The 27777-nt window shown below is 36.0% G+C and overlaps 1 protein-coding gene across 6 annotated transcripts in view; it reads right to left on the minus strand.

Annotated features, from left to right (window-relative positions):
* Positions 1-627: 627 nt before the first annotated feature.
* The window catches only part of LOC136037206 (GTPase-activating protein skywalker-like), a 102144-nt gene continuing 74994 nt past the window's right edge, over positions 628-27777 (minus strand). For 4 of the 6 annotated variants that reach the window (XM_065719790.1, XM_065719789.1, XM_065719786.1 and 1 more), the window contains exons 9-12: positions 20052-20138; positions 10564-10722; positions 9069-9292; positions 628-6656 (exon numbers count right to left, since the gene is read on the minus strand). In XM_065719790.1, the coding sequence (XP_065575862.1) occupies positions 6506-6656; positions 9069-9292; positions 10564-10722; positions 20052-20138 (621 nt within the window). In that variant the 3' untranslated portion in view covers positions 628-6505. The remainder of the gene's footprint in view (positions 6657-9068; positions 9293-10563; positions 10723-20051; positions 20139-27777) is intronic. The other 2 variants (XM_065719791.1, XM_065719788.1) reach the window with 1 other exon arrangement.

Here is a 27777-nt window from a genome sequence, read left to right on the forward strand (position 1 = left end):
TTTTTGGAGGGGGAGGGGTATAACTTAGAATTTAACAGAATTACTTATTATGAAGTTTTTTACTGACTCGTAATGTTATTTACTTCTTTCTCAGAAACCAATTTTATGGACCGTCGAGAGTATTCGACTTACAAGGCTGGAATTACCAGGGGCATAAAAATACCCCCCCCCTATACCCACCTTAAACACTAAAAGTACCTTAATATTTTTCAGTTTAAATCTGAAGTACGAAGCTCTTACTAATATCCAAGTTTTTTGTTACCAAGGACCCAGCTCTTTTCTAGGCGTTCCGCTTTAAAGTATGCAGAGATGGTTGAGTACCTATGCGTTTGTCATTTTGAAGAACACAACTTGAAACAAGGGATGAAGGCTTCTAAGAATGAGGCAACCAGTTCTCTTTTTCTAAGCTCTTCCACAGACTCCTTTCCAATATTCTTGGTTAGTTTCTCCTTTTCCTGATTCTGTAGAAACTATTGAGAACAAAAAGAGAAGTAACATTAGAAAAAATCTAAGCTTTTTGCGGGGCTGGTAAAAATGGTTTGAATGCCTCATGAACTCTGGAAAAAAGCCCACTTGTTCCGTTAAGAAATGCCTCAAATTTCAAACCTATTCATAACAATGTTGTGGTACCACATAACATAGCTTTAATGAATATAAATCATCTTTACAACGAAGCAAATATACAACAAAACGAGACTAGACACAACAATAAATAAGCAAAACAATCCTTCGGTTTGATATAATTAAAAACCACAACGTTAAATCTCCACTCATATTTCAGATCTAGATTAAATACAATTGTATTCACAGAAAATTTAGCTTCTCCAGAACCACACAGATATACACACTAGGAGAACATTAATAGCACGCTTTTATTAATAAACGATTTTATTTGAAAAGCAAGTTATTAGGACGTGCAGCTTAAGAAAATAATGTTGACTGTCCTTAGCTTTACAGGAACTGACTTATGTAGAAATACCACACATATTTTTTCTTCTGCCATAGATGTTTTTTGACAAACGGATGAGTCCATAAGTTTGGAAGTTCGAAAAAAGAAAATATTTTTTTTTATTGAAAGTAATTTCTTCTCGTGTTAATTAAATGTTAGTGTAATATGAGAAGTTTTTGGCATAGAAATGGTGAATGGATAGAGTCAAATCCCTGGAAATTTATGATAGTTGATTTTGTCTTTTCATTTGAACGAAATTAGGGAGATCACCAATAAACTCGATACTGCTTTAGCATACCGGGTGCTCTTGAGCGGATACCAATCAATACCCTGAAATCGCAATATTTTCTATAGAAACAATAGCGTAAGGTATGCTTTTGACTTTGCACCCCGGGGCGAATCCTGTCAAGTCTCTAAAATAAGTGAAATGCCCCATAGAAAATCTTGTCAGCCACCTAAGTTTGCATTTGTTAGCGCCCAATCTGTCTGAATCCTCCATATCATTAAATACGTTTGATTTAGCTTTATCATGCAAAACGTAAAGAAAGAAATAAAAATTTATTTAAATAACTCATATTTGACGGTTCAACAGAAGTCCAGCCTTAACTTTATCACTTATCAAAATCCTTATATTAAAAGGTTTCAGGAAGGGCGAGGGGAGAGCGGGGTTGTGAAAAATGATGGCTTGTATTCTCCCGCCGTTATATGGAACACAAGTTACCCACTATGTCAGACGAGTTCCAGAAAATGGTTCACTTTTACGCATTTACGGAAGTTCAACAAATCAAATCATTAAAAAACCCCTGGCCTCCAAACGTATTTTTGAGATTTGAAATTTTTCAAAAGACTAATAGGCAGTCGAATTACTCGTAATATACATTCTTCATTTCCATGCAAATATGCAAGTGAAACCTACAGTTATTATCATAAGGACATGAAAGAGGAAGGAGTGTTGGTAACTCTCCTAAACTCTCTTGGCTTTTATTAGATTTTAGCACTGATAGATAAATTATTTGTAATATTTGGCTGGAATTCTGCACTGAAGAATACGCGTCATGAGTAGCTCCTATCCTAGGTAGAATGTAAATGGCGTTAGGAATGTCGCTCTGTCTTTATAATAAGGAGAAAAGGGATTAAACGGTAACTAATTTTTATACATTTCTGGATCGCATTTTTTGCTGAATCGATTGATTGTCATTTGCTTATGAAAATTAACTCACAGAGACCTGAAACCACAGATTTCCACATGGGTATAAAAAAGTTTGGAAGAATAGAAAGATTAGTCTGCAAACCAAGATTAGAATATTGGAAGCTATAGTGATGACAGTGGTCAAACAGGGCTCTGAAGCATGGGCACTCAGAAAAGTAGATGAAAATTTACTAGATGATTTCCAGAGAAACTGCCTACGGATTGTTCTGGGTACCCGGCTGGTTGACTGTATTTCAAACAGTAAGTTGTATGAAAAATGTGGTTCAATCCCGCTTTCTAGGGCTATAATGAAAGAAAGGTTGAGATGGCTAGGCCACGTTCTACGGATGAAGGATGACAGATTACTGAAGATTGTCCTTTTTGGCCAACCATCTGGGGCTACACGGAAAGCAGGTCGTCCTTGTCTGGGTTGGGAGGATGTCATAAATAAAGATTTAGAGGAAATGGGAACTTCCTGGGAGGGTGTAAAGAGGGAGGCTTTAAATAGATTAGGTTGGAGGAGCGTGCGTAGCTGTGTTGGCTTCAGGCGGCTTGGTGCTGCAGTGAGTAATTAGTAGTAGTAGTAGAAATAGTGTTTATCATAAGAGTATATTGTCAATACATTTCCCTATTCTAGCCTTTTTCAGTTTATTTAATATTTATTGCAACAGTCTTGGGGTAAAAGCTATTTTTAACTGATAAAGACTTAAAAAAAAGAAAGAAAAAAAGTGCTATTTTTAAGTTTCTGTGTAATTAATATTGTTGTATTCCGCAAATATTACACCGATGAAAAAAATAGTATTAGAAAAATATTGAAATGTACATTACATATGCCGATATTGTATATATTTGATATAAAAAAAGTACTGACTTCTTACAGACGACTTAAGAAAGTACATGAAGTGCAAAAAAGTGTTGCAGTTTATATTATTCTATCCGTCGGTTTAAATATTTTACTGAGAAATAGGTGTTGAGAAACGCCGTATCCAGGGGAGGAGGTTAGATCTCCAAGAAATGTTTGACTCATAAAAACTAAACAAAAATGGATAGAAACAATTTTTATGCATTTTTGAGGGTTGGATCAGATGGTCTAAATGTTAATAATTTTCTAAACGTTCTCCTAAGTGATAATAATGTTTTATTCGAAGCGAAAGGGCATATCTGAGTCATTAGCAGTTTTAGCAAAGAGCAAGACTAAGATTTTGAAAGTATTCACAAAAACAGATAAGTTAAAACCGAATTTCTATGTTACATTTTTCTTTTTTTTTGGGGGGGGGAATTCCTTGGGAAAATCTTTTTCTAAGCATAATCTTTTATTTTGCACTTACAATTTTTCCACGATAAAAGGGGAACTGCCGACCGGTCAGCCCCCGTATTCTGCACTTAGTCCAAATATATTATTCCAATTAATAAAGACACGCCAAACTTCATTTCGTCAGCTATAGTATGTATTATCATATTGTTCCTTTTCCATTCATTGCCGAGTCGCCTGCTTTTCATGAAGCGAATGAAAAGGCATTCGCCTGAAAAGGCATTCGCCTGAAAAGGCATCCGCAAACCAGGTTATTTTTGGTAAAAGTGTAGGCAACTTTGTTTTATGGGTACGACGATTAGACTAAAAAAAAATCAATGATAACTCCAAAAATATATTCTATTAAACGATGAATTATTATCTGTTTGACAAAATTTATCTGGAAAGTTTTTCATTAATCATGCGAAAGAAAAATGATGGGAAAACTGTAGCAGAAAACAATATAGCATCGTTGAGAATAATTACATAGGAATATAACTCAATAACAGCTGCTAAATATAGACATGAAATGATGCTAAGGAAAAAAAGCGACCAAATTCAAACTTCATTAATAAAAAAAAAAAAAAAAAAAAAGAAGAAATCTCAAATGTAAAGGCTAGTGAACTTGGGTAAAAAAAAGCTAACTAAATTACAAACATGCATGTAAAATTAGTTCAGAAAGACAAATATATAATAAAAGGAAACAATCATCCAATAAATTAAAGAAAGCAACATGTGATCACAACATCACTACAAATAAAATCTTATGATATTTTTCCCTTTTCTCGAATCCTTTTTGTTACAGAGTTTCTCTTAGATATTAGACATTTAAAATAAAGTGCCTGATCTTAATCAACTTGAAGCAGGAAAATACAATTTTCAATGGATTTCAGACGAAATGACTGCCACAAATTACATTTTTTTTCCCGTCCAAAATTCTTCACGACTGGATTATCACTTCTTGCTTTCTCCTGTGTGAAAATGAGTAATATTGATGCAAGATCCATCTCATTTCCACAAACTGTTGTACCACAAAATGTTGCTTTGCTACTAAGATTCTCAAAAATTCGCACGGTATTTCAATATTGTCCTACAAGGAGACAATTGAAAATTTCACTTAGGTGATATTACGATTATAATCCCAAATATCTGGAACCAGCCTAATCAGGCATCAATTTCAGATACAAATAATACTATCAATGTTCTTTCGAAGCATCACATCAATTCATCAAATAGACTGATCTTGTCATGGAAGAAGGTTAAGGTACAAATGCTAAAACATCCCTCAAAAGTTAGGTCAGAATACCTTTTCAGTATATATTTAGAAGAGGACACATATGCCATGGTCTGAAATAGTCTATTGTTTATTAGGACAACCCTTTTCTAAAACTGTTTTTTAAAGATGCTTTCCCTTGGTATGGGACAACCAACATTCCTAGTCTCTCTTTTTCATTTAACCTCACTAATATGGTACCAATAAGGGCAGAGGTAAAAAAAAAACAAACTGTAACACGTTAAAGTGACAATACCTCGAGCCAAGTTATTGAAAGTTTCTCAAGCTAAACACTTAAATGCCTATAGTCATTGATGCCAGATGAAAACCTTATATTACTAGACCCTTAATGTCATTAAATTCGATACTTCGATTCTCAAGCTTAGGTGTACATAGATAGAAATAATTGATAAGCGGCTATCGAAATTAGCAATGCGAGGACCGAAAGAAGAGACCCCATCGCTCGAATCAGTTCCTCTACTAAAAATATTGGTCTATGTAGGGTGTAAATTAAAAGAAAATCTCAAAGTATTTTGAATACAATTTTACGAGTGGAATTGCCCTCTCAAAATGTATTGTAGCTACATGTACTTTTGTTACTGATATATTTCGTTTAAAAGTTTCACAGATGGCATTGCGGTTCCTATCGGAAGAATGGAAACGTTGATGAAAAGATATAACGCAAGTATACAGCCGTTTCATCATTTGCCTATTTCAGGTAAAGCTGGCCAAAAGACTTCTGAACCATTCTTCTGCTGTCTAATAATTTGCAATCACTGCAGGCTGCTGTGAGCAGCCTTTATGCCAGGTTGTCTGACACCGAGCTGTCAGTCGCTTCTGCTAAAACTCAATTTCTCGTTTTTGGTTGTCATCACTCTCCCGAATCAAAAATTCAGGTTGGTCCTGATTCAAGTTTTGCCATTGCGTCTCTCAAGTACCTTGGACTTGCATTCGGGACCTCGATTCGAGCAACAAGGTCACTAACAATAAATTTGTTGAGAGAGAAGTTGAGAAAGTCCTATGGACGTTTTTCTGGAGTTAAAGTTCTATTCGACAAAACAAACAATTGGCTGGCTTTATAACTCGTTTTTTGCTCCCCATGTATTTTTATGGTGCCATTATGAAAGTTTTTTACTCCTCTAGGTACATTTTTGTATGTATACTGGGTTCAAATAGATTATTATTATTTTTATTCCAAATTAATGCGTCCCATGACGGAGTGGGACCAATATGGTCCTGTTGATTTGACCAACCTGATTGGTTGCTCGTTTCGACATCACTCGGCCACCATTGCCTGAAAAAGCAAAGTGAATACGCAGCCTAGCACAGAAACTAACATTATCTAGAGTCTTGTAATATAAAGTCTTCAGTATCAAGCTGTTCTTAATATAGATCTATCGTCCAAAATCGAAACACTATGTACTTTTTTTTTATTTTTAAGCAGATTTTCTAGGCGTTGTTACCTGCTCAGCTGCGTTGATCTATTACGTTTACAAAATCGATACATCTTTCTTTTAGGCTTGTACAAAGCAGAATATGTACAACTTTTTTTTATTGATTTAAAAATAAAGAATCTGTTCTTTAAAAAGTTGTGTTTTAATTTTGTACGGCATACCTGCTAAAAGTTCAACTATTTGCCTAACATATATTTTTGGTCTGGGATATCCTCAAAAACTTAAACACAAGGGCAGGGTCGTATGCAAGATTTTTTTTTTTTTTTTTGGGGGGGGGGGTTAATCCTCCTAACCCCCCTTTGATACGGCCTTGTAAAAAGGGAATAGACTATAAAAGAAAACACAGATTTTATGGGGTCTCGCAGCCGACAAAGCCGATGACTTCGATGACTTGAATTTCAAAATCCTTAGTTGGACATAAAGGTCGATTGTTGAAGGTCAAGCACGTGTCCGTGTTTCCAAAGCGTAGATCTGCATCAATGTAGATAGCTTGGCCATTTCTATAAAAAGAAATAATAAATAAGCGCAGTTAAACTTATAGTGCTGATTAAGTGAAAAGAAACTTCTTTCTCGCTAAATTCAACTCATAACATGAACAAAATTAGGACATCTTGAAACTGTTAGGTAGTTAATTAGAAACTGTTACTACAAAGCATAAAACAAGTTGTCTCAAAGTTTTTCTAACATTCAATATTTTTTAAATGAAAACTATTTATTTAGCCAATACCTTCATAACCAATACTATGTTAAGATTGGGATAAGTGTGGTGAAATTTGAACGAGGTAGCTAAAGTAACAACATGCTGATCTATTACCTGCTACCGGCCAACCTCGACCAGTGGATGGAAAACTGGATTCATAAGCCTTTACCCTTCGGGTTGCAGGTTTTAATCCTAGAGCCAGGTCCAGACTTGGGATGGGGGTTAGTGATGTGTTACTCAGAAACCAAAGGCGTGGCGGCAATTGGCCTTTGAGGCCTGAGACTCGATCCAGCAAGGTCCGCCCCACCACACACAAATTAATTACTCGCAGATTTACAGGAAAGAGTCATATTTCGTCTTCAAATGCTCAAATCACCTGTATCTTAAAATAAATCGTTCAAGATGTATACAAAAGCTGACTCAGTTACATTTAGGTACATACTATTCATTTTGAATAAAAAAATTATGTCCAGTACAAGGTACTTGGAAATACATTACTTCCTACCATCAAGTATATCCTGGTTAACTGTAGGGAAGAAGCACAAATTCTCAGAGAAGAAGGCAAACTTCCGAGACAGATGTAAAGAAACAAATATATGCAGTTTATATAGCAACAGAGAAAAAGCCTATTGAATAGCTATATCAAAATAATTGCTTGACCCAAGTAATTCTATGGCCAAAATAACTTGAAGCACCATGCAGACCGTTGATTTCTCAAATTACTAATTTATCTGTAGTCCAAGGTTTTGTTACGAAGCATCATCAAACTTCCAAAAACTAAAGGATACTAATATCCGAATCGACAATCAAATGTTAAACCTAACTCCACACGTAGGTTTTGAGTTAGAAGCCGCATATATGTTTTTCAGTCTTGCTATATGAGCAGACGCAGAACACATACCTAAAAATGTTTCATCATATGTATAATATCGTATGTTACCCTGTTGTAGAGCGGTTTTCCACTTGCCTTTCCACTTGCTTTTCCTAGTTTTCCACTTGCTTTTCCTTACTTTTCCTCTTGCTTTTCCTTACTTTTCCACTTGCTTTTCCTTACTTTTCCACTTGCCTTTCCTTACTTGCTTTCCCTTACTTTTCCTTACTTTTCCACTTGCTTTTCCTTACTTGCTTTCCCTTACTTTTCCACTTGCTTTTCCACTTGCTTTTCCTTACTTTTCCACTTGCTTTTCCTTACTTTTCCACTTGCTTTTCCTTACTTGCTTTCCCTTACTTTTCCACTTGCTTTTCCTTACTTTTCCTTACTTTTCCACTTGCTTTTCCTTACTTGCTTTTCCTTACTTTTCCACTTGCTTTTCCTTACTTTTCCACTTGCTTTTCCTTACTTGCTTTTCCTTACTTTTCCACTTGCTTTTCCTTACTTGCTTTCCCTTACTTTTCCACTTGCTTTTCCTTACTTTTTCACTTGCTTTTCCTTACTTGCTTTCCCTTACTTTTCCACTTGCTTTTCCTTACCTGCTTTTCCTTACTTTTACACTTGCTTTCCCTTACTTTTCCACTTGCTTTTCCTTACTTTTCCACTTGCTTTTCCTTACTTTTCCACTTGCTTTCCCTTACTTTTCCACTTGCCTTTTTTTTTAAACACAAAACTAACCATCGTTTTCTATCCAACTATATAACTTAAAACTAAAATTGCACAATTTTATTTTTATCAATATTTTATTATCAATAACAGCATCTGAGGCTATTGAGAAAACTATTTGGGTTCGTGAATACGATGGTCTCTTAATTCTCAAGGATTAATTATCATGATATTGATTTACGTGGAAGTATAGCCCTATTGTTCTGTTTTTTTAATGTTTTTTTTTCGACAACGGAATAAATTTTCTCATTAAAAAGGTTTTTATACATTGCCAATCACTTTAGTTAATGTATGCATAACTACCCAAAGAGCATGAAACTTATCGCTAGCAAAACACCACCAATTGTAGCCTACAGTTTACTTGTATTTCAAAACCTGACCCTTTCATAAAGATGATGTATCAAATTTATGATGAGTTCATTCAAGGTTTCCCAGTAAAAACAACTCCTTGGTCAACAAGGAGAACTACAACTTCAGTTTTTTTCAAATAAAATAAAAAGATTTGAGGATGATTTTCCAATCCGTTTAGTTGCAAACATTACAACCGTTGCATTACTTACCATTGCGGTATTTTAAAAAGTTGGAGTAATACAAAAAAAAAATATAAAAACTTACCCCCCACCGATAACAAGCATATAATTGTCAGCAGCCATGAAGAGGCCAGTGCCCTTGGAATCATTGCTAGTACTCCCTTCAATCCCCACCCAAGGGTATTTATTCATTTCTGGGAGAAGAGTAAACACAAATGTTTCACCAGTTCCAAAATATCCTTGCTTGCTCCCAAATGCGGCCTTTTCATTTCGCTTCCTCCATGGAGATGAGCAGTAAGCTCCAAAGACCTGCAAAAAGGATTATTCATATAGTTTTCGATAAGACAGACGAATACTTTTTAAGAATATAGGGACTTGAACTTATGTACGCGTGCGTATCCTAAAGGAGCATGGAAATTTCTTCAGAATGGCCAAAGATTATCCTCCTAGAAAACTTTGAGGCTCTAAGAAACGTCCAGAAATATTGCGAGATTTCATAAGAGATACAAAATCAGAGCTTTAAACAGGAGGGAATAGGAGTGCTTATTAGTGGTTCGCGGGGCTTAAAGCTGCAGCACATTATTACTTCCATAATGCTAGGCATAGCAAAGACACAAACCGCTCAACAAAACTAAATAAGATGAAAAGGGGAAAAAGTGACAAAAAAAGCCCAGCGTTTTTTCTAGTACTGCATTAAAACGCATTACTGAATTTTTTCTTTATTGAAAAATCATCACGGGAAAAAAACTTAACATTTTCATGTATTTGCTTATGTCTTCGAATAGAGTACATAGAATATGCAATTTTTTTTCCTTAATGTGGAGTTGGCCAAATTGAACTCTTAAAAACACACTAATTACCATTTTAGTCAACAGATAGGTTTCATTTTGGGAGATGTCCCTCGTTATAAGGAAGTTTCATTATAAATGTGCAAAGGTAAAAGTCCACAAAGCATTTTGACCATAGTACAAAGGACTCATTACAAAGGACTCATAGTACGCAAAATGGACTCATTTACCATGGACCCACGAAGCTTCAATTGCAATACCCCCATTTGCCACAATCATGGCTAGAGAAGAAACCGTTCAAAATGTTCTATTCGATTTTGATACGCTTCTAATAAAACCAAAGGACCAAAGCTATTGCATGTAAAAGAGTGCCTTTGAACTGCTGCATCCTCCAAATAGGCAATAGCATTAAAACGACAATCGAACGCTCCCACCAAAAAGTCTAGGCAGCCAGTAAAAGTTATAACCCCCCCGTTCCTTCATATACACTGGCTTGTGACAATGCTATCTTCTGGGTTTATTTTCTGGCATCGTTTCAAAGAATTTTTAGCTTTGAGGAGGCCTTGAATAAAGAAGAGGTTCCAAGGGACCTATTTAGAATAAATAGCTTTTTTATATTTTATCGTCCGAGTTGAAGCGGTTCCATCATAGTTCACACTTTATTGCTGTACCACTCGTCAACTTCTTTGAAACAACTTCTAAGATTCCGGAAATTCCTAGTTAAGAAACACTTTTCTATATGCTATTATTTGACATAGTTATTTATAAGCCAACTTTTCCAAGTATTCTTACCTCACCCATAGAAGTCTTGATAATAATAACGGTTGGACTATGGTTTTCGACTTTAGTAAAAAGAGTCGTAAGACTGTAACCATGCTCTTCTGACGTAAACAAAAGCGTAGGCTGATACACAGTTATCCTTATAGGAAGCCAAGACCACAGCGACCAAAACTAGAAGAAAAAAAAAATTAAATTAAACTTTTCAAACATTTTGGAGATATATCTCCTCAAATTTCATCTTCACTTTTTTTCTCTTTTATCGTATTTTCTTTTATCTTTCCAATCTATTCCCGAATTTTTCTGCAAAATGTCTCTTGATTTTTCCAAAAAATTCTGTCATAGATGTCTCTTAGATCTAGTCTCTTTGAATATCTCTGAAACCTTTTATGATCAAACACGTACACAGGAGGGACTGGCCAGCTCCCCTCCACCAAATCCCATGTTTTCCCGAATTTGTTGGCACTTCTTTGACAGTCAGCGATTTCTATGTGCATCTTACTTTGACAAATGATGCAAAGCACGTTTTAGCGCGTTTATATATTGATTTGGTACCTTATTCCAAACTACACAATAACAATACGTAGATTATAATGTCAATGACGTTATTTATGGTTTTACTGACTATCGTAATGTAAGTTCACTTTCACCATTTTAAATTATAGTTAGTAGACTCCTAAGGCAATTCACAAAATAAGAAAACAAAAAAGGTTAATAAAAAAAAAAGAAAGTCGAAAAACAATATTTGTGAAAGCTGAAATTATCGCAACTCGAAGTTGATTATAAAATTTTACATTATAACATTAGCAGCTACACGACGATATTCCCATTAATCTGACAATTAAAAGTTTATTTTCAGGGACGTCACTATTGGGTGAGGGCCATGGCCAATCCCAAAAGTTTAAAAGAAACATAAAATGTGTATTAACAAATTACAAATAAATTCACTAAATAAGTGTTTTCTTTGATTTTTACCCCCTAGTACAGTAACAATCTTAGCACAGAAATTGCCAAAATCCTCATTTCCTTTCCATAGCGTAGCGAAATGATACGACTTCTGGAACAGAGTTTAAAAAAATAGATATTTCGTCTATATATATCATTCGGCGGCCGTAATCAATAAAAGATAAAAACAGAATTTAAGAAAAATGTTCTACTTCTCTCAACTAGGTTAATTGGTCTTACTAGTCTATTTTCATAAATCCCCACTCCCGAAATTATGCCATGTCTCTATAGTAAACCACTCTATAGTCTCAGTGAAATATTTAAAATACTTCCATGAATTCTAATAATAAGGATGGTATAAAGATGATAGTACTGGAATGATATTCAAACAAGGCAAGCACAGCCGCCACCCCATGAAGCAACGCAGCAACTGCGACCTAAAGATTATAGTTGCAGAGGAATATAAGCGACAACATCCATCGGATCGAATTTGAACCATCTAAAACCATAGCAAACATTCTAGGTGTTACCGTTATAATTGATATCCTATGGGCCTTTCTTACGAATTAATTAAAAAAAAAACTCCGAAAAATCAAAGAAAAGCAAAGGCCATATTAAAATTAAGATTGAAAAAAAATATATATAAATAATTCAAACTCAAAATGACCAGAAATTAAATAAAGAATCATAGCAAATAAACATACAACAGGTACTAATATAAATGAATGAATAAATCTTAAAACGACTAAAACTTAAACTGTGCAGATCAAGCATAAAACGAACAAAAACCACTTCGAAAAAGAGTTTGTCTACTGCCTCCTGCCCAAACGGTAAAATTATAAAGCTAATGGCGTCATTGGCGCTTTACTGAAAATGAATTATATTACAAATATTTTCTTACGTACTAATTACAACATTGAAAATAAAATTAAAATTACAGTGAAATAAAATATTGACCTAATGAGCTTTCAGGAATTAAAATCATTATATATCAAATATTCTTTTTAATTTTATTGGTTCTTTCCGAGACTTTACAAGACACATACAGTTTTCAGTGAAGCGCCAATGACGCACTATGCTTAATATTTTTACCGAACGATCCTCCTTCAAAGTTTATACGACCATGTCTTCCATAGAAACTTCCTAGAACAGTTTCATTTTACTTCCTGCTTATATTATTTAACAAAAGCTAAGAGCTCATATGGTATGAGCTCTAACCAAATTCTAAGAATCAATAGATTGATTTAAAAGGAAAATCAGAGGCTTAATGCCGGTCAGGATTTAAAATAAGAGCTCTGAGTCACGATATCCTTCTAAATATCAAAATTCATTAAGATCCGATCACCCACTCGTAAGATATAAATACCTAATTTTTCCTCTCCCTTTAGCCCCCAAGATAGTCGAATCTGGGAAAACGACTTTATCAAGTCAATTTGTGCAGCTCCCAGACACGCCTACCAATTTTCATCGTCCTAGCACGTCCAGAAGCACCAAACTCGCAAAATCACTGAGCCCCTCCCCCAACTCCCCCAAAGAGAGCAAATCCAGTACAGTTATGTCAATCACGTATCAAGGACATTTGCTTATTCTATCCACCAAGCTACATCCCGATTCCTCCACTCCAAGCGTTTTCCAAAATTTCCCCCTCCAACTCCCCCCAATGTCAACAGATCTGGTCGGGATTTGAAATAAGAGCTCTGAGACATGAATTTCTTCTAAAAAAAAATTTCACTAAGATCCGGTCATCCGTTCTTAAGCTAAAAATACCTCAATTTTTCTAATTTTTCCAAATTAGCACCCCCCAGCTCCTCCAAAGTCAACGGATTCGTTCCAATTGTGTCAATCACGTATCTAGAACTTGTGCTTATTCTTCCCATCAAGTTTCATCCCGATCCCTCCATTCTAAGCGTTTTCCAAAATTTCTGTTTCCCTCCTCCAACCTCCTATGTCCCCTTATCCAATTCGAGTCGAAAATGGAGCATCTGAGACATAAGATCCTTTTATATATATCAAGTTTCAATAAGATCCGATCACCTATTCGTAAGATAAAAATACCCAAATTTTCACGTTTTCCAAGAATTCCGGTTTCCCCCTCCAACTCCCCCCCCCCAATGTCGCAGGATCTGGTTGGAATCCAAAATTAGAGCTTTAAAGCACAAGATCCTTCTAAACATCAAATTTCGTTAAGATCTGGTCACCCATTCGTAAGTTACAAATGCCTTATTTTTCCGAGTTACCCCCCCCCCCAACTCCACCAAAGAGAGCAGATCCGGTCCGGTTATGTCAGTCACGTATCTTAGACAGGTTTTTATTCTTCCCATCCAGTTTCATCCTGATCTCTCCGCTTTAAGTATTTTCTAAGATTTCCGGTCCCCGCAACTGCCCCCCCCCCCAATGACGCTGGATCCGGTTGAGATTTAAAATAAGAGATCCGAGTATCGAGGTCCTTCTAAATATGAAGTTTCATGAAGATCCGATCACTCCTTCGTAAGTTAAAAATACGTCATTTTTTCTAATTTTTCAGAATTACCCCCCCCCCAAAGAGAGCGGATCCGTTCCGGTTATGTCAATCATGTATCTATGACTTGTGTTTATTTTTTCCACCAAGTTTCATCCCGAATCCTCCACTCCAAGTGTTTTCCAATATATTAGGTTTCCTCCTCCCAACTTCCTCCCCAATGTCACCAGATCCGGTCGGGATTTGAAATAACAGCTCTGAGATACGATATCCTTCCAAACATCAAATTTCATTAAGATCTGATTAACCGTTCGTAAGTTAAAAATACTTCATTTTTTCGATTTTTCCGAATTAACAGGCCCCCCACTCGCGCCCAGATGGTCAAATCGGGAAAAAGACTATTTCTAATTTAATCTGGTCCAATCCCTGATATGCCTGCCTAATTTCATCGTCCTAGCTTACCTGGAAGCGCCTAAAGTAGCAAAACCGGGACCGACAGACAGACCGACAGAATTTGCGATTGCTATATGTCACTTGGTTAATACCAAGTGCCATAAAAAGGTTTGAAAACATGAAATTAGTGGCAACAATATAAGAGTTGCAATATGACGGAAGTGCGCAGAGATAACAGAGGGGGACTAAGAAGTACGATCAATCACTTCACCTGGACTTGGTCTGGAACTGACCACAGGCATCACTAGCGATAGTGTTTGGGACGTGGAGGGAGGGATCTTACAGCTTATCTGGTCATTTTTATCGACTGATCTGATTTGGGTGGTATTGCCATTGAATTACTTCATTTTTGTTCTTTTCAACTGAGAATGATTTACTTTCATTGATTTTGCGTCATATTATTTTCGTCAGCCCATTTACCCAAATAATAATAATAAAAAAAATAATGGGCCAGTAAAATAGTGGCACTTCGCACCACTTTTTTACTGACCTAAATTCTTTATCTGAATGGGTTAAAATACTGGGAGGGGGAGCCTCCCCCCTCAACCCATAAGTGACGCTCTTGCCAATAGCTGTAGTATATGACACCAGTTCATCCCATGTGATCAAGAACACGTCCACTAGGCGTACACCATAAGGTCTTCCTGTCTGAAGTAGGCTACCTTTAAGGAGCATTATTTTTTTTCAATTTAATTTAAATTACAATGAATCAAGCTCTAGGTCAGAACCAAGTACATGGTCACTTTATAGGCTAATGGCCTAGCACTTTTATTTCCCGTTTGAATGAGCCATCTCCGACATTTTGGAACCATCGATCAGATGGTTCTAAAAAAAAAAAAAATAAATAAATACGAATCCGAGATCTTTCTTCTGGGGGAAAATAGGAAAATTCCACATTTTTATAGATACAAGCTTGAAACCTCCACAATAGGGCTTTCTAATATGCTGAATCTAATGGTGTGATTTTGTTAAGATCACTCACATTTTTCGAAAATCAGACAAATTTTCCCACGCTCGTGGCGCTTGATATGCTAAGCTAAATTTAATGAACTCCATATATTTGAAATCAGCTAAAAAACAAGATTTTGATAATTTGAATTGTTATCAAATTTCCTTTTTTTAGACGTTTGGTTAATTTTGGTCCGAGTTGCTTCTTACATTCGTTACACCACAACTGTTTGATTCTGCACCTTAAATTTTGGAATATAGCTAGACTTTCCATAATCCCTTCTTTTCTTCATTCTTTTGATTTGTCTTAATTTCCATTTGACTGCTCAATTTTACATTTGGGGAGAATTCTCTAGCGAGGAATTGTTGGGAGAAGGGAATTTTCAAGGGCTAGGAATTTTCTGGGGGGAATGCGTCAGACCCCTAGAGTTTTACCCTCTCTCCTTCTATTTTATTTAGTCTACTTACGGTTTGAATACCGTATTTACCTAGACACCGGTTGACATTTCTCTATTCGGAGATAATTAGCTTAGTTTCACTGGAATAAAATACATAGTAACTATATTTTAATTAAATATTTAATACAGAGAGTTGGCATTTTGGTTGGGTTACGTATTTAATATAATGCGTTCTGAGCAACCCTCTTTCCATAGTTCTTTTTCGTGGTTTCGACAGTTTTGTAACTGAAGTATTACATTTTCATCATTTACTTAATCATTATATTTTCATTGTCATTACACATCATTATAATTTAGTATCATATATTTCATTATGATTAACCTAACTTCACTTTTCAAGTGTGTACTGGCTAACATGGAAGTACCAAAGTAATTATCCAGACAACCTGATTTTTATTTAAAGCAGTTAAGCAAAAGAACTGATCGAAGAATTTTAACTTGACCCTTAAAACGACCATTTCTAAGAATCATGTAAAACAAACTTTTTTTTTGCAAATCAACAGTACGGTCGTCTAGTAACGTAGTAAACACGTAACATACATTCAACATCATTATTAACTGCTAAACATGCAAGAATACAATATCAAAGGTAAGCATCCAGCTACACAAGAGGGATTTCAAACTAGCACAATGCTTTTTGTATATTAAATATAAAAAACATGTTTTTCAGCTAAAAGTAAGGAGCAACATTAAAACTTAAAACGAACGGAAATTATTACGTATATGAGGGGTTTCGCCAACTGTCAATGCCTCGCTCTTTTTATACTTAAGTTCGAATTTTGTGCCAATTCTTTAAGAATGTCCCCTGAATCGCAAAAGGTTTTATTAGAATACATAGCTCCTTTGAAAGTACTAAAAAAAACTTTAGCATAAAGAGCGAGGCATTGACGAGGTATTTGGATGGTGGTTGTTGCCCTGGGGGTGGTTAAGAGAAGACGATTGTCTTTTTTTCTCTTTTTTCTTTTTTTTTTATTATAATTTCAATTAGTCTAGGATGCTTTTAGGAATATTATTATTATTATAAGGTTTATTATTATTATTATTATTGTTATTAATTTACGATGCCTTTAGGAATGTTTATATAGTTAATCACTAGGCGTTAGCAATTTTTTTTCCATAGCGTAGTGATTTATATCTGTAATAGTTTATATTTTTATTATGGCACTTGGTATTAACCAAGTGACATATAGCGATCGCAAATTCTGTCGGTCCCGATTTTGCTACTTTAGGAACTTACAGGTAAGCTAGGACGATGAAATTATGGCAAGCGTATCAGGGACCGGACCAGATTAAATTAGAAATAGTCGTTTTCCCAATTTGACCATCTGGGGGGGGGGGGGAGTGGGTGGCCGGTTAATTCGGAAAAAACAAGAAAAATGAAGTATTTTTAATTATATTTTTTGATCAGATCTTAATGAAATTTGATGTTTGGAGGGATATCGAGTCTCAGAGCTCTTAGTTTAAATCCCGACCGGATCTGTTGACACTGGGGGGGGATTTGGGAGGGGGAACCTAAAATCTTGGAAAACCCTTAGAGTGGAGGCATCGGGATGAAACTTGGTGGTAAAAATAAGCGAAAGTCCTAGATACATGATTGAAATAACCGGAACGGATCCGCTCTCTTTGGGACAGTTGGGGGGGGGATTAATTAAAAAAAATATAGAAAAAATGAGGTATTTTTAACTTACGAACGGGTGATCGGATCTCAATAAAATTTGATATTTAGAAGGATATCGTGTCTCAAAGCTCTTATTTTAAGTTCTGACCGGATCTGGTGACATTGGGGGAGTTTGGGGGGACCTAAAATCATGGAAAACGCTTAGAGTGGAGGGATTGGGATGAAACTTGGTGGGAAAAATAAGGAGAAGTCTTAGATACGTGATTGACATAATTGGAACGGATCCGCTCTATTTGGGAGAATTGGGGGGGGGGTTACTTCTGAAAAATTAGAAAAAATTACGTATTTTCAACTTACGAAGGAGTGATCAGTTCTTCAAAAAACTTCATATTTAGAAGGACCTCGTAACTCAGATCACTTATTTTAAATCTCAACTGGATCCAGCGTCACTGGAAGGCCAGTTGGGGGAGGAATCTTAGAAAATACTTAAAGAGGAGAGATCAGGATAAAACTGGAAGGGAGGAATAGAAACAAGTCTAAGATACGTGACTGACGTAACCGGACTGGATCCACTCTCTTTGGTGGAGTTGGGGGGGGGGTGTAATTCGGAAAAGTTAGGTATTTGTAAATTACGAACGGGTGATCAGATCTTAATGAAATTTGACATTTAGAAGGATCTTGTGCTTTGAAGCTCTTATTTTAAATTCCGACCAGATCCTGTGACATTGGGAGGAGTTGGAGGGGGAAACCAGAATTCTTGGAAAACGTGAAAATTGGGGTATTTTTATCTTACGAATAGGTGATCGGATCTTAATGAAACTGGATATATAGAAGGATCTTATGTCTCAGATGCTCCATTTTCGACTCGAATTGGATCCAGGGACAAAGGGGGTTGGAGGAGGGAAACAGAAATCTTGGAAAACGCATAGAGTGGAGGAATCGGGATGAAGCTTGGTGGATAGAATAAGCAAATGTCGTAGATACGTGATTGACGTAACCGTACTGGATTCACTCTCTTTGGGGGAGTTGGGGGGAGGGGTTCAGTGCTTTGGCGAGTTTGGTGCTTCTGGACGTGCTAGGACGATGAAAATTGGTAGGCGTGTCAGGGAGCGGCACAAATTGACTTGATAAAGTCGTTTTCTCAGATTCGGCCATCTGGGGGGCTAAAGGGAGAGGAGAAATTAGAAAAAAATGAGGTATTTATAACTTACGAGGGGGTGATCAGATCTTAATGAAATTTGATATTTAGAAGGACATTGTGACTCAGAGCTCTTATTTTAAATCCCAATCGACATTAAGCCTCTGATTTTCCTTTTAAATCAATCTATGGATTTTTAGAATTTTGTTAGAGCTCATACCATATGACCTCTTGGCTCTTTGCTCTTGTTTTTTATGTAAATAAAAGTCAAAGTCAAGTCAAATAACGCTGAAACATCCAGCGCCCCTTCATGGAAAATTCTCTTCCTCCATGAAAAATTCCTCGATGGAAAGATCATCCCACGTAACCTTCTCCCCCTGACCTTCCCCCAGAAGAAATTCCACATGAAAACGTCTGTATACTTCCCACTAACCAATATTGTATGTAAACAATGGGCAAAGTTCACAACTTGCAGCCCTTCACCTGGGGCTGTGGGGGATTAAGTCATCCTGAAAGACATATCTATTAGATTTTTCGACTATGCTGAACAATATGGCTATCTAGAAATTCTGATCGGGTGACTTTGGGAAAATATGAGCGTGGGAGGGGGCCTAGTTACCCTCTCTTTTTGGTCACTTAAAAAGGGCACTAGAACTTTTAATTTCCGTTCTAATGAGCCCTCTTGCAATATTCTATGACGACTGGGTCGATACGATCACCCCTGGGAAGAAAAAAAACAAAAACAAAAAAAAAACAACAAACAAATGAACACTAATCCCTGATATTTTTTCTGACAAAAAATACAAAATTCCACATTTTTGCAGATAGGAACTTAAACCTCTGCGATGGGATCCTTTGGTATGCTGAATCTGATGGTGAAATTTTAATTAAGACTCCGTGACTTTTAGGGGGAGTTTCCCCCTTTTTTCGAAAATAATGCAAATATTCTCAGGCTCGTAACTTTTGATGGGTAGGATTAAACTTAATGAAACTTATATATTTGAAGTTAGCATAAAAATCTGATTCTAATGATGCATTTATTGGTATCCTTTTCCAATGACATGTTCCAAAACTGTTCCATTTTTCAGAGTTTCGGTTATTATTGAGCCAGGTCGCTCCTTACTTACAGTTTGTTACCAGAAGTTGTTTGACCAGAAGCAATGAAAGAGCAGGGTTGCCATCCGTTGAGAAAAATCATTAGATTTTAGTCGCTTTTTGGATGATTTAGCGATTTTATTCAACAATCTAGTGATTTATGTCCTGATTTATTATTATTTTTTTTTTTTGTTAAGGCAATATAAAAAATCACTAGGAATAGTTATAAATCACTATGCGTTGCAACACTGGAAGAAAGAAGCAGTACAGAAGCAAGGACATTATATTGGACAAAGGCTCAAAAGCTAGATGGAAAGCAAAGGGCACAGAGCTCAAGAGATGGTCGCAGCAACTAAATCAAACTTAATTGCGGTAATAGGCTACACTTACCATTTCCTGTGAGAGACATGTTGAGTTAAGTTGTTGAAATGGGTAAGTACCAATTCCACTGGAATTGAGAACAGGAGAGACTCTACCCTGTTTAGCATCAGATATTCCAATAGCAGCAATAACAGAGGATTTACGTGTAGAGTGAAATATAGCAAACATTTTTATTTAACTTAGAAAAACCACACAATTCTTTCATACTTGTAGTTAGAACACGACTGACACGTCACTCACGGAATTTAACAAATGTTTCTGCCACATGTTATTTTATGATCAATGCCATAAAACTAAGCATTTTCTCATTACTAGCCGAGTAAGATTCGACCGCCTAAAGGTGGCCCGATACTATCTTTATACAAGATGCTTAGCGTGCTATGTAGAGGAACTGACTTTTCTCACTCAAACATCCCCCAGGGACTTTCCGCATCTACACAATCACCTTCATAATAGTTCCGAGAAGAAGGAAAAAATGACAAATTGCTTATACCGCGAAAAAGGTGGATCGTTCCAGGTGTCAAGACTAGTTAATCTGAGGTTCAAACTTTTGGTTGATTATTTAATATGTTCTCTCTCACTTTAATGATTGGCATAGCCACTTTTTGGTTTGGGGAGGCGGGGTAAGGTGGCTACAGTCCAAATTCAAAAACAATCCTTAGGTGTGTGTTTACAGGTGATCAAAATAGAAATTCTAGTTTGCTAACGAGGGTCGCCATGCCAAAAAACGAAAGTGTGCCAAGCACTTCGAGGACTTTGCCAAGTGATAGAACTGTAGCCAGGGTTGCTACCTCTATGATTTATCACCATTTTTAGTGATTTGTATGTTACCTAGTGATTTTCTTCTAGCTAGTGATTTATTGTGATTTTTGTTCTAAAACTAGTGAATTTTCCCTAAATCTTGTTGTTTTTCACGATATAGCGCGTAGATTCACGATTCAATCGAGTAAATCATACAAAAAAGCTAATTAAAAAAAAACACACAAAACAGTGATTCAATACAGTTCTTAATATGGTCCAGATTAGGATTAATGGAAATACACCACCTTGAAACTTCCGATATCCCACCATATGTCCATATCAGAAATAGACCACAGAGCGTTATCATCAAGATAACAGGCAAGCATATTTAATCCAAAAATTGCAAAAATGTTCTATATTTCCTAATTTACAATATTTGAGCAGGTCAAATTTTGTCTTCATATTTAGTTTTTTTTGTGATTTACTAGTTCTTAGTTAGATTTTCTTCTATTAGAGCCGTTGGAAGTAGAGTGAATGGTGGATATGAATACACCCTCTACATCTGCAAATAAAATAAAAATGGAGTTGAAAAATAAGAAGGTAGGCATAAATCGAGTAAAATTTTCCAAAAAAAAACACTGATAAAGAAAATGGAACTTAGTATTTTGATATTAGTCGATTTATCATAGGCTTATCCTGTTGATTCCAAATATATAAGATTCATTAAGCTTAGTTTTACCCATAAAAGGCTAAGAAAGTGCAAAAATTTGCCTGAAAGAGAAAGGGAACACCCACTCAAAGTCAAAGAATTTTAATTAAAATCAAACCACTGGATTCAGCGTATCAGAGAACCCTGGTGTACAAGTTTAAAGCACCTATTTACAAAAATGTTGAATCTTATATTATTAGCCACAAGAAAAAGCATGGATGGATGCTACTTTGTTTTATTTTGTCAGGGGCGATATCAAACTAACGGTCTTAGAACATCGGAATAGGGCTCATTTGAACGGAAATTGAATTTTGGTGTCTCTTTTATTTGAACAAGAAAATCGGACGGCTACTAGCCCCACCCCTTCCCACCTCCATTTTCCCCCAAAACTTGTTCGATAAAAAGTTTAAGATAGTCATTTGGTTGTTGTTTGAGATAGCTATTTAGCATAGTTGAAAGGCTCCAAAACTACACCTTTAGATTTAACATGACCCGCACAGGCCCTGATGATAGATCTGGCGATGAAAGTATGCTAAGCATAATTTGCTACGGATAATAAGGATAATGTACGATCTATGAAAACCAGTTTCATAGCCTCAAAGACTAACGGGTGGCAGAATGCATTGGACTTGTATAACTTGGGCTTTATATTTGCAAATTAGGGGGCTGTGCGTACGGTTAGATTACTTTAAAATACAAAATAATTCCAGTAAAATAAATTCCATGAAAATACAAAAGGGCCATTATCAAAATTGTCGCTGGTGTCCCAGTAATTATATCAGCTCAACTAGAGTAAAAAGAAAACAGTTTCTATATTTGTTGGGAAAAAACAGAGGTTGTGAATCGACAAGGAAAAAAAATTAGAAAGAAAAAACAAATATTTCGATTAGATCACCAATAACCGATTTCAGTGATCGGGGTATAAGCCAATGGTGCCAACTCAGGAAAATACAGGGAGGAAGCTAGGATTTTGTTCTATTCTCCCTCTGGATAAAAATGCAAAAAGGTATTTTCCAAAATGTTAAGGGCAATTTTCTCTTGAGAAAAAAAACATCAATCTAAATTTATGTTTTCACATCTAGAGGGGTAATTTTATCCCCTTCCAGTAGGTCCACCTGAATAGAACATGGTAAAGAAATAAAACAAATATTAATTACAATGATAAAGACAATTATAATTCTAGTGATTTATATTCAATAATCTAGTGGTTTTTGTACTAATTTAGTGATTTTTCAAGAATCTAGTGATTTTTTGTCCAGTTGGCAGTCCTGACCGTAGGTAATATTACAACCCTTGAGGTCATAATGCAATGAAAAAATCCTTATTCCAAATTATACAGAACATAATCTTGTTGTCAAATGAAAACGGAAGTAGATATAAGACATTTTGGATGAAATGAAGTTATGCTGCCATGCAATTTAGCTGCCCAGTTTTGACATGGACTTCCCAAGAGAATACACACAAAGCAACCAATATCCAACCTTCTGGAAACCAATTTATAAGTCTTAAAATTAGTCAGACATGTACCCCTTTGGACCTGCTCCCAAGACCGTATCCTGGGGAGGGTTTAGAGGCTTTAAAATCTACCCCCCCCCAAATGTTTGTGTGACTTGTAAATACGCAGCAGAAATGAATATAATCAAATTTTTTATGCTTTTTTTGAATATACAACATTCTTTTGTCTATGCATATAAATCGATTGTCAGGTTTACCGACTCTTGAACATGCCACATATAATTGTCCATGGAAAAAACAATCCGTATTCAGATCTATACCTCATTATTCTAATGATTGCCCTTGAGCTTTGTTGATGGTGATTGCTAATCGAACATTCCCTGTGTCCCGGTCGTCATTTATATTCCCTGTGTCCCGGTGTCCCGGTCGTCATTTGTGTCGCGGTGTCCCGGTCTGTAATTTCTCGTTGAGGGTCCCGGTCGTCATTTATATTCCCTGTGTCCCGGTCTGTAGTGTCATCTTATAATGACGTCATATACAAAGCCTTATATACTTATAATGACGTCATATGCAAACCAACAAACAAACAAACATGCATACACAACTTATTTATATTATATATATATATATATATATATATATATATATATATATATATATATATATATATATATATATATATATATATATATATATATATATATCTATATATATATATATAAATAAGTTGTCTGTCTGTCTGTGGATCAGGTGACGTCATGTTTCTGTGTCGGCTGACGTCATGAAATTAGTTGTCGTCATTTTTGCTTTGACGGTGACGTCATTCAAGATATTTAAGACATGCGTTCACGGAAAAATGTTTAATTGTAAAATGACTGAAGAACCTACAATGGCAACAGCCGAGGAAGCTGCTCAAAGAGTCTATGCCAAAAAACTTGCTGCTGATAGAGAAAGTAAGTAAAGAAAGCGTGCCGAGGAATCACAAGAACAGCAAGAAAACAGGCTTGCAGCTGATAGAGAAAGTAAGAAAAGAAAGCGTGCCGAGGAATCACAAGAACAGCAAGAAAACAGGCTTGCGGCTAAAGAACGCAAAACCGCGCAGTTAGATGAAAATCCACCTGGAAAGCGAGAGTCAAAACATATCAAAACTGAAAATGACAGCGATGATAATTGGGTTTGGGATTTTGACTTGGATAAGGTCATCAATGCCTACCAGATTTAAGTTAAAAAACAAAGGTTCGGCGATATGTACTTCATAGTGACGCTGAAAAATAAAGAAGAAAAAAAAAACTGAAAAAATGTAAAAAACTAAAAAAATAAAAAGAAAAAACACTCAAAGATAAATTACAGACCGGGACACAAATGACGACCGACACAGAGGGAATATAAATGACGACCAGGAACCTCAAAGACAAATTACAGACAGGGACACCCGGACACAAATCACGACGGGGAATATAAATGACGACCGGGACGCAGGGAAACAACTACAACGGGGACGCCGGGAGCACAGGCGGGATATATAATTGACGACTGAGACACTGGGATTGTTTGAATAGAAATTACAGACCGGGACACAAATGACAACCGGGACATTGGGACACAGGGAATATAAATGACGACCGGTATACTCAAAGAGAAAATACAAACTGGGACACTAGGACACAAATGACGACCGGGACACAGGGAATATAAATGCTATTTTTATGCACAGACAATGGGACAGCGAAGAATGTTGTATATTCGCATGTTTTACGTAGTTAAAAATATATATTTATATATATCTCTATTCACAGGTGGGACACAGCTACAATGGCGCGTAACTAATATGGCGCGTAACGACTTACGCGCGCGGGGGGGCTTGGGGGGGGGGGGGGGCGCAAAGCACCCCACCAACTAGGTGTTGGGGTGGCGCGAAGCGAGTTGTGTGTATGCATGTTTGTTTGTTTGTAAAAAGAGCGTTTGCATATGACGTCATTATTAGTACATAAGGCTTTGTATATGCACAGACATATAAATATAAATGCTATCTATATGCACAGACAATGGGACAGCGAAGAATGTTGTATATTCGCATGTTTTACGTAGTTAAAAATATATATTTATATCTATCTCTATTCACAGGTGGGACACAGGGACAGAGCTACAATGGCGCGTAACTAATATGGCGCGTAACGACTTACGCGCGCGGGGGGGCTTTGGGGGTTTGCGAAGCGCCCCACCAACTAGGTGTTGGGGTGGCGCGAAGCGCCACCCCAACAGCTAGTCTATATATATAAAAATAAGTTGTCTGTCTGTGGATCAGGTGACGTCATGTTTCTGTGTCGACTGACGTCATGAAGTTAGTTGCCGTCATTTTTGCTATGACGGTGACGTCATTAAAGATATTTTTGGCACCATATATATATATATATATATATATATATATATATATATATATATATATATATATATATATATATATATATATATATATATATATATATATATATATATATATATATATATATATATATATATATATATATATATATATATATATATATATCATGAAAAGAGAAATCACCAATGCAACAGCACAAACACACACAAAAAAAAGAGAGAGAGAGAGACAGAAGGAGAAAAGGAAGACTGTTTTCCTAAATTATACAACATTCTTGGCTTTCCCATTGTCTGTGCATATACAAAGCCGTATGTACTAATAATGACGTCATATACAAACGCTCTTTTTACAAACAAACAAACATGCATACACACAACTCGTTTTTATATAGATAGATAGATAGATAGATACAATACAAATTAACTGCGTAAAACTTGCGAATATACAACATTCTTCGCTGTCCAATTGTCGCTGCATATAAATAGATTGTCAGGTTTACCGACCCTCGAACATGCAACGTACAATTGTCCATGGGAAAAACAATCAGTATTAAGATCTATACCACATTTTTCTAATGATTGACCTTGAGCTTTGTTAATGGTGATTGCAAATACTAATCGAATTGGGAATTGCAATCTTTTAAATTGAAAAGGCAGATCCGTTGGAATCATGGGAATGCGAGGAATAAGAACAGCCTCACCCTCAAAAGGCCCTGTCAAGATTGTGACCTCTCGCAAATGAATGTATTGTTCAGAGCGGAGCTTGGTCTGATTCAGGCGGATATATAGCAAACGTTCTGATTCAATTTTAGCATATATATATATATATATATATATATATATATATATATATATATATATATATATATATATATATATATATATATATATATATATATATATATATATATATATATATATATATATATATATATATATATATATATATATATATATATATATATATATATATATATCACAGGTGGGACAAAGGGACACAACTACAATGGCGCGTAACTAATATGGCACGTAACGACTTACGCGCGCGGGGGGGCTTGGGGGGTGCGACTGATGAAATTACATACCGGGACACAATTGACGACCGGGACACAGGGAATATAAATGACGACCGGGAACCTCAAAGAGAAATTACAGACTGGGAAACCCGGACACAAATCACAACCGGGACACAGGGAATATAAATGACGACCGGGACACAGGGACACAACTACAACGGGGAAGCCGGGGGCACAGGCAGGATATATAAATGAAGACCGGGACACAGGGATTGTTCGAATAGATATTACAGACCGGGACACCGGGACACAAATGACGACCGGGACACCGGGACACAGGGAATATAAATGACGACCGGGACACTCAAAGAGAAATTACAAACTGGGACACCGGGACACAAATGACGAACGGGACACAGGGAATATAAATGACGACCGGGACACAGGGACACATCATTAGAATAATGAGGTATAGATCTGAATACGGATTGTTTTTCCCATGGACAATTATATGTTACATGTTCAAGAGTCAGTAAACCTGACAATCTATTTATATGCATAGACAATGGGACAGCGAAGAATGTTGTATATTCGCATATTTTACGTAGTTAAAAACATATATATATATATATATATATATATATATATATATATATATATATATATATATATATATATACATATATATCTATTCACAGGTGGGACACAGGGACACAACTACAATGGCGCGTAACTAATATGGCGCGTAACGACTTACGCGGGCGGGGGGGGGGGGCTTGGGGGGCGCGAAGCACCACCCCAACAGCTAGTATGTATATAAAAATAAGTTGTTTGCCTGTGTGTCTGTCTACTGAAGTCATGTTTGTGTATCGACTGACGTCATGTTTGTCAACTGACGTATCTATCTATCTATCTATCTATCTATCTATATATATATATATATATATACATATATATATATATATATATATATATATATATATATACATATATATATAAATATATATATATATATATATACATATATATATATATATATATATATATATATATATATATATATATATATACTAGCTGTTTGGGGTGGCCACCCCAACACCTAGTTGGTGGGGGCGCTTCGCGCCCCCCCCAAGCCCCCCCGCGCGCGTAAGTCGTTACGCGCCATATTAGTTACGCGCCACTGTAGTTGTGTCCCTATGTCCCACCTGTGAATATATATATATATATATATATATATATATATATATATATATATATATATATATATATATATATATATATATATATATATATATATATATATATATATATATATATGTTTTTAACTACGTAAAACTTGCGAATATACAACATTCTTTGCTGTCCCATTGTCTGTGCATATAAATAGATTGTCAGGTTTACCGACTCTTGAACATGCAACATATAATGGTCC

This window comes from Artemia franciscana, chromosome 16, assembly GCF_032884065.1.
Source record: "Artemia franciscana chromosome 16, ASM3288406v1, whole genome shotgun sequence".
NCBI classification, from domain to species: domain Eukaryota; kingdom Metazoa; phylum Arthropoda; class Branchiopoda; order Anostraca; family Artemiidae; genus Artemia; species Artemia franciscana.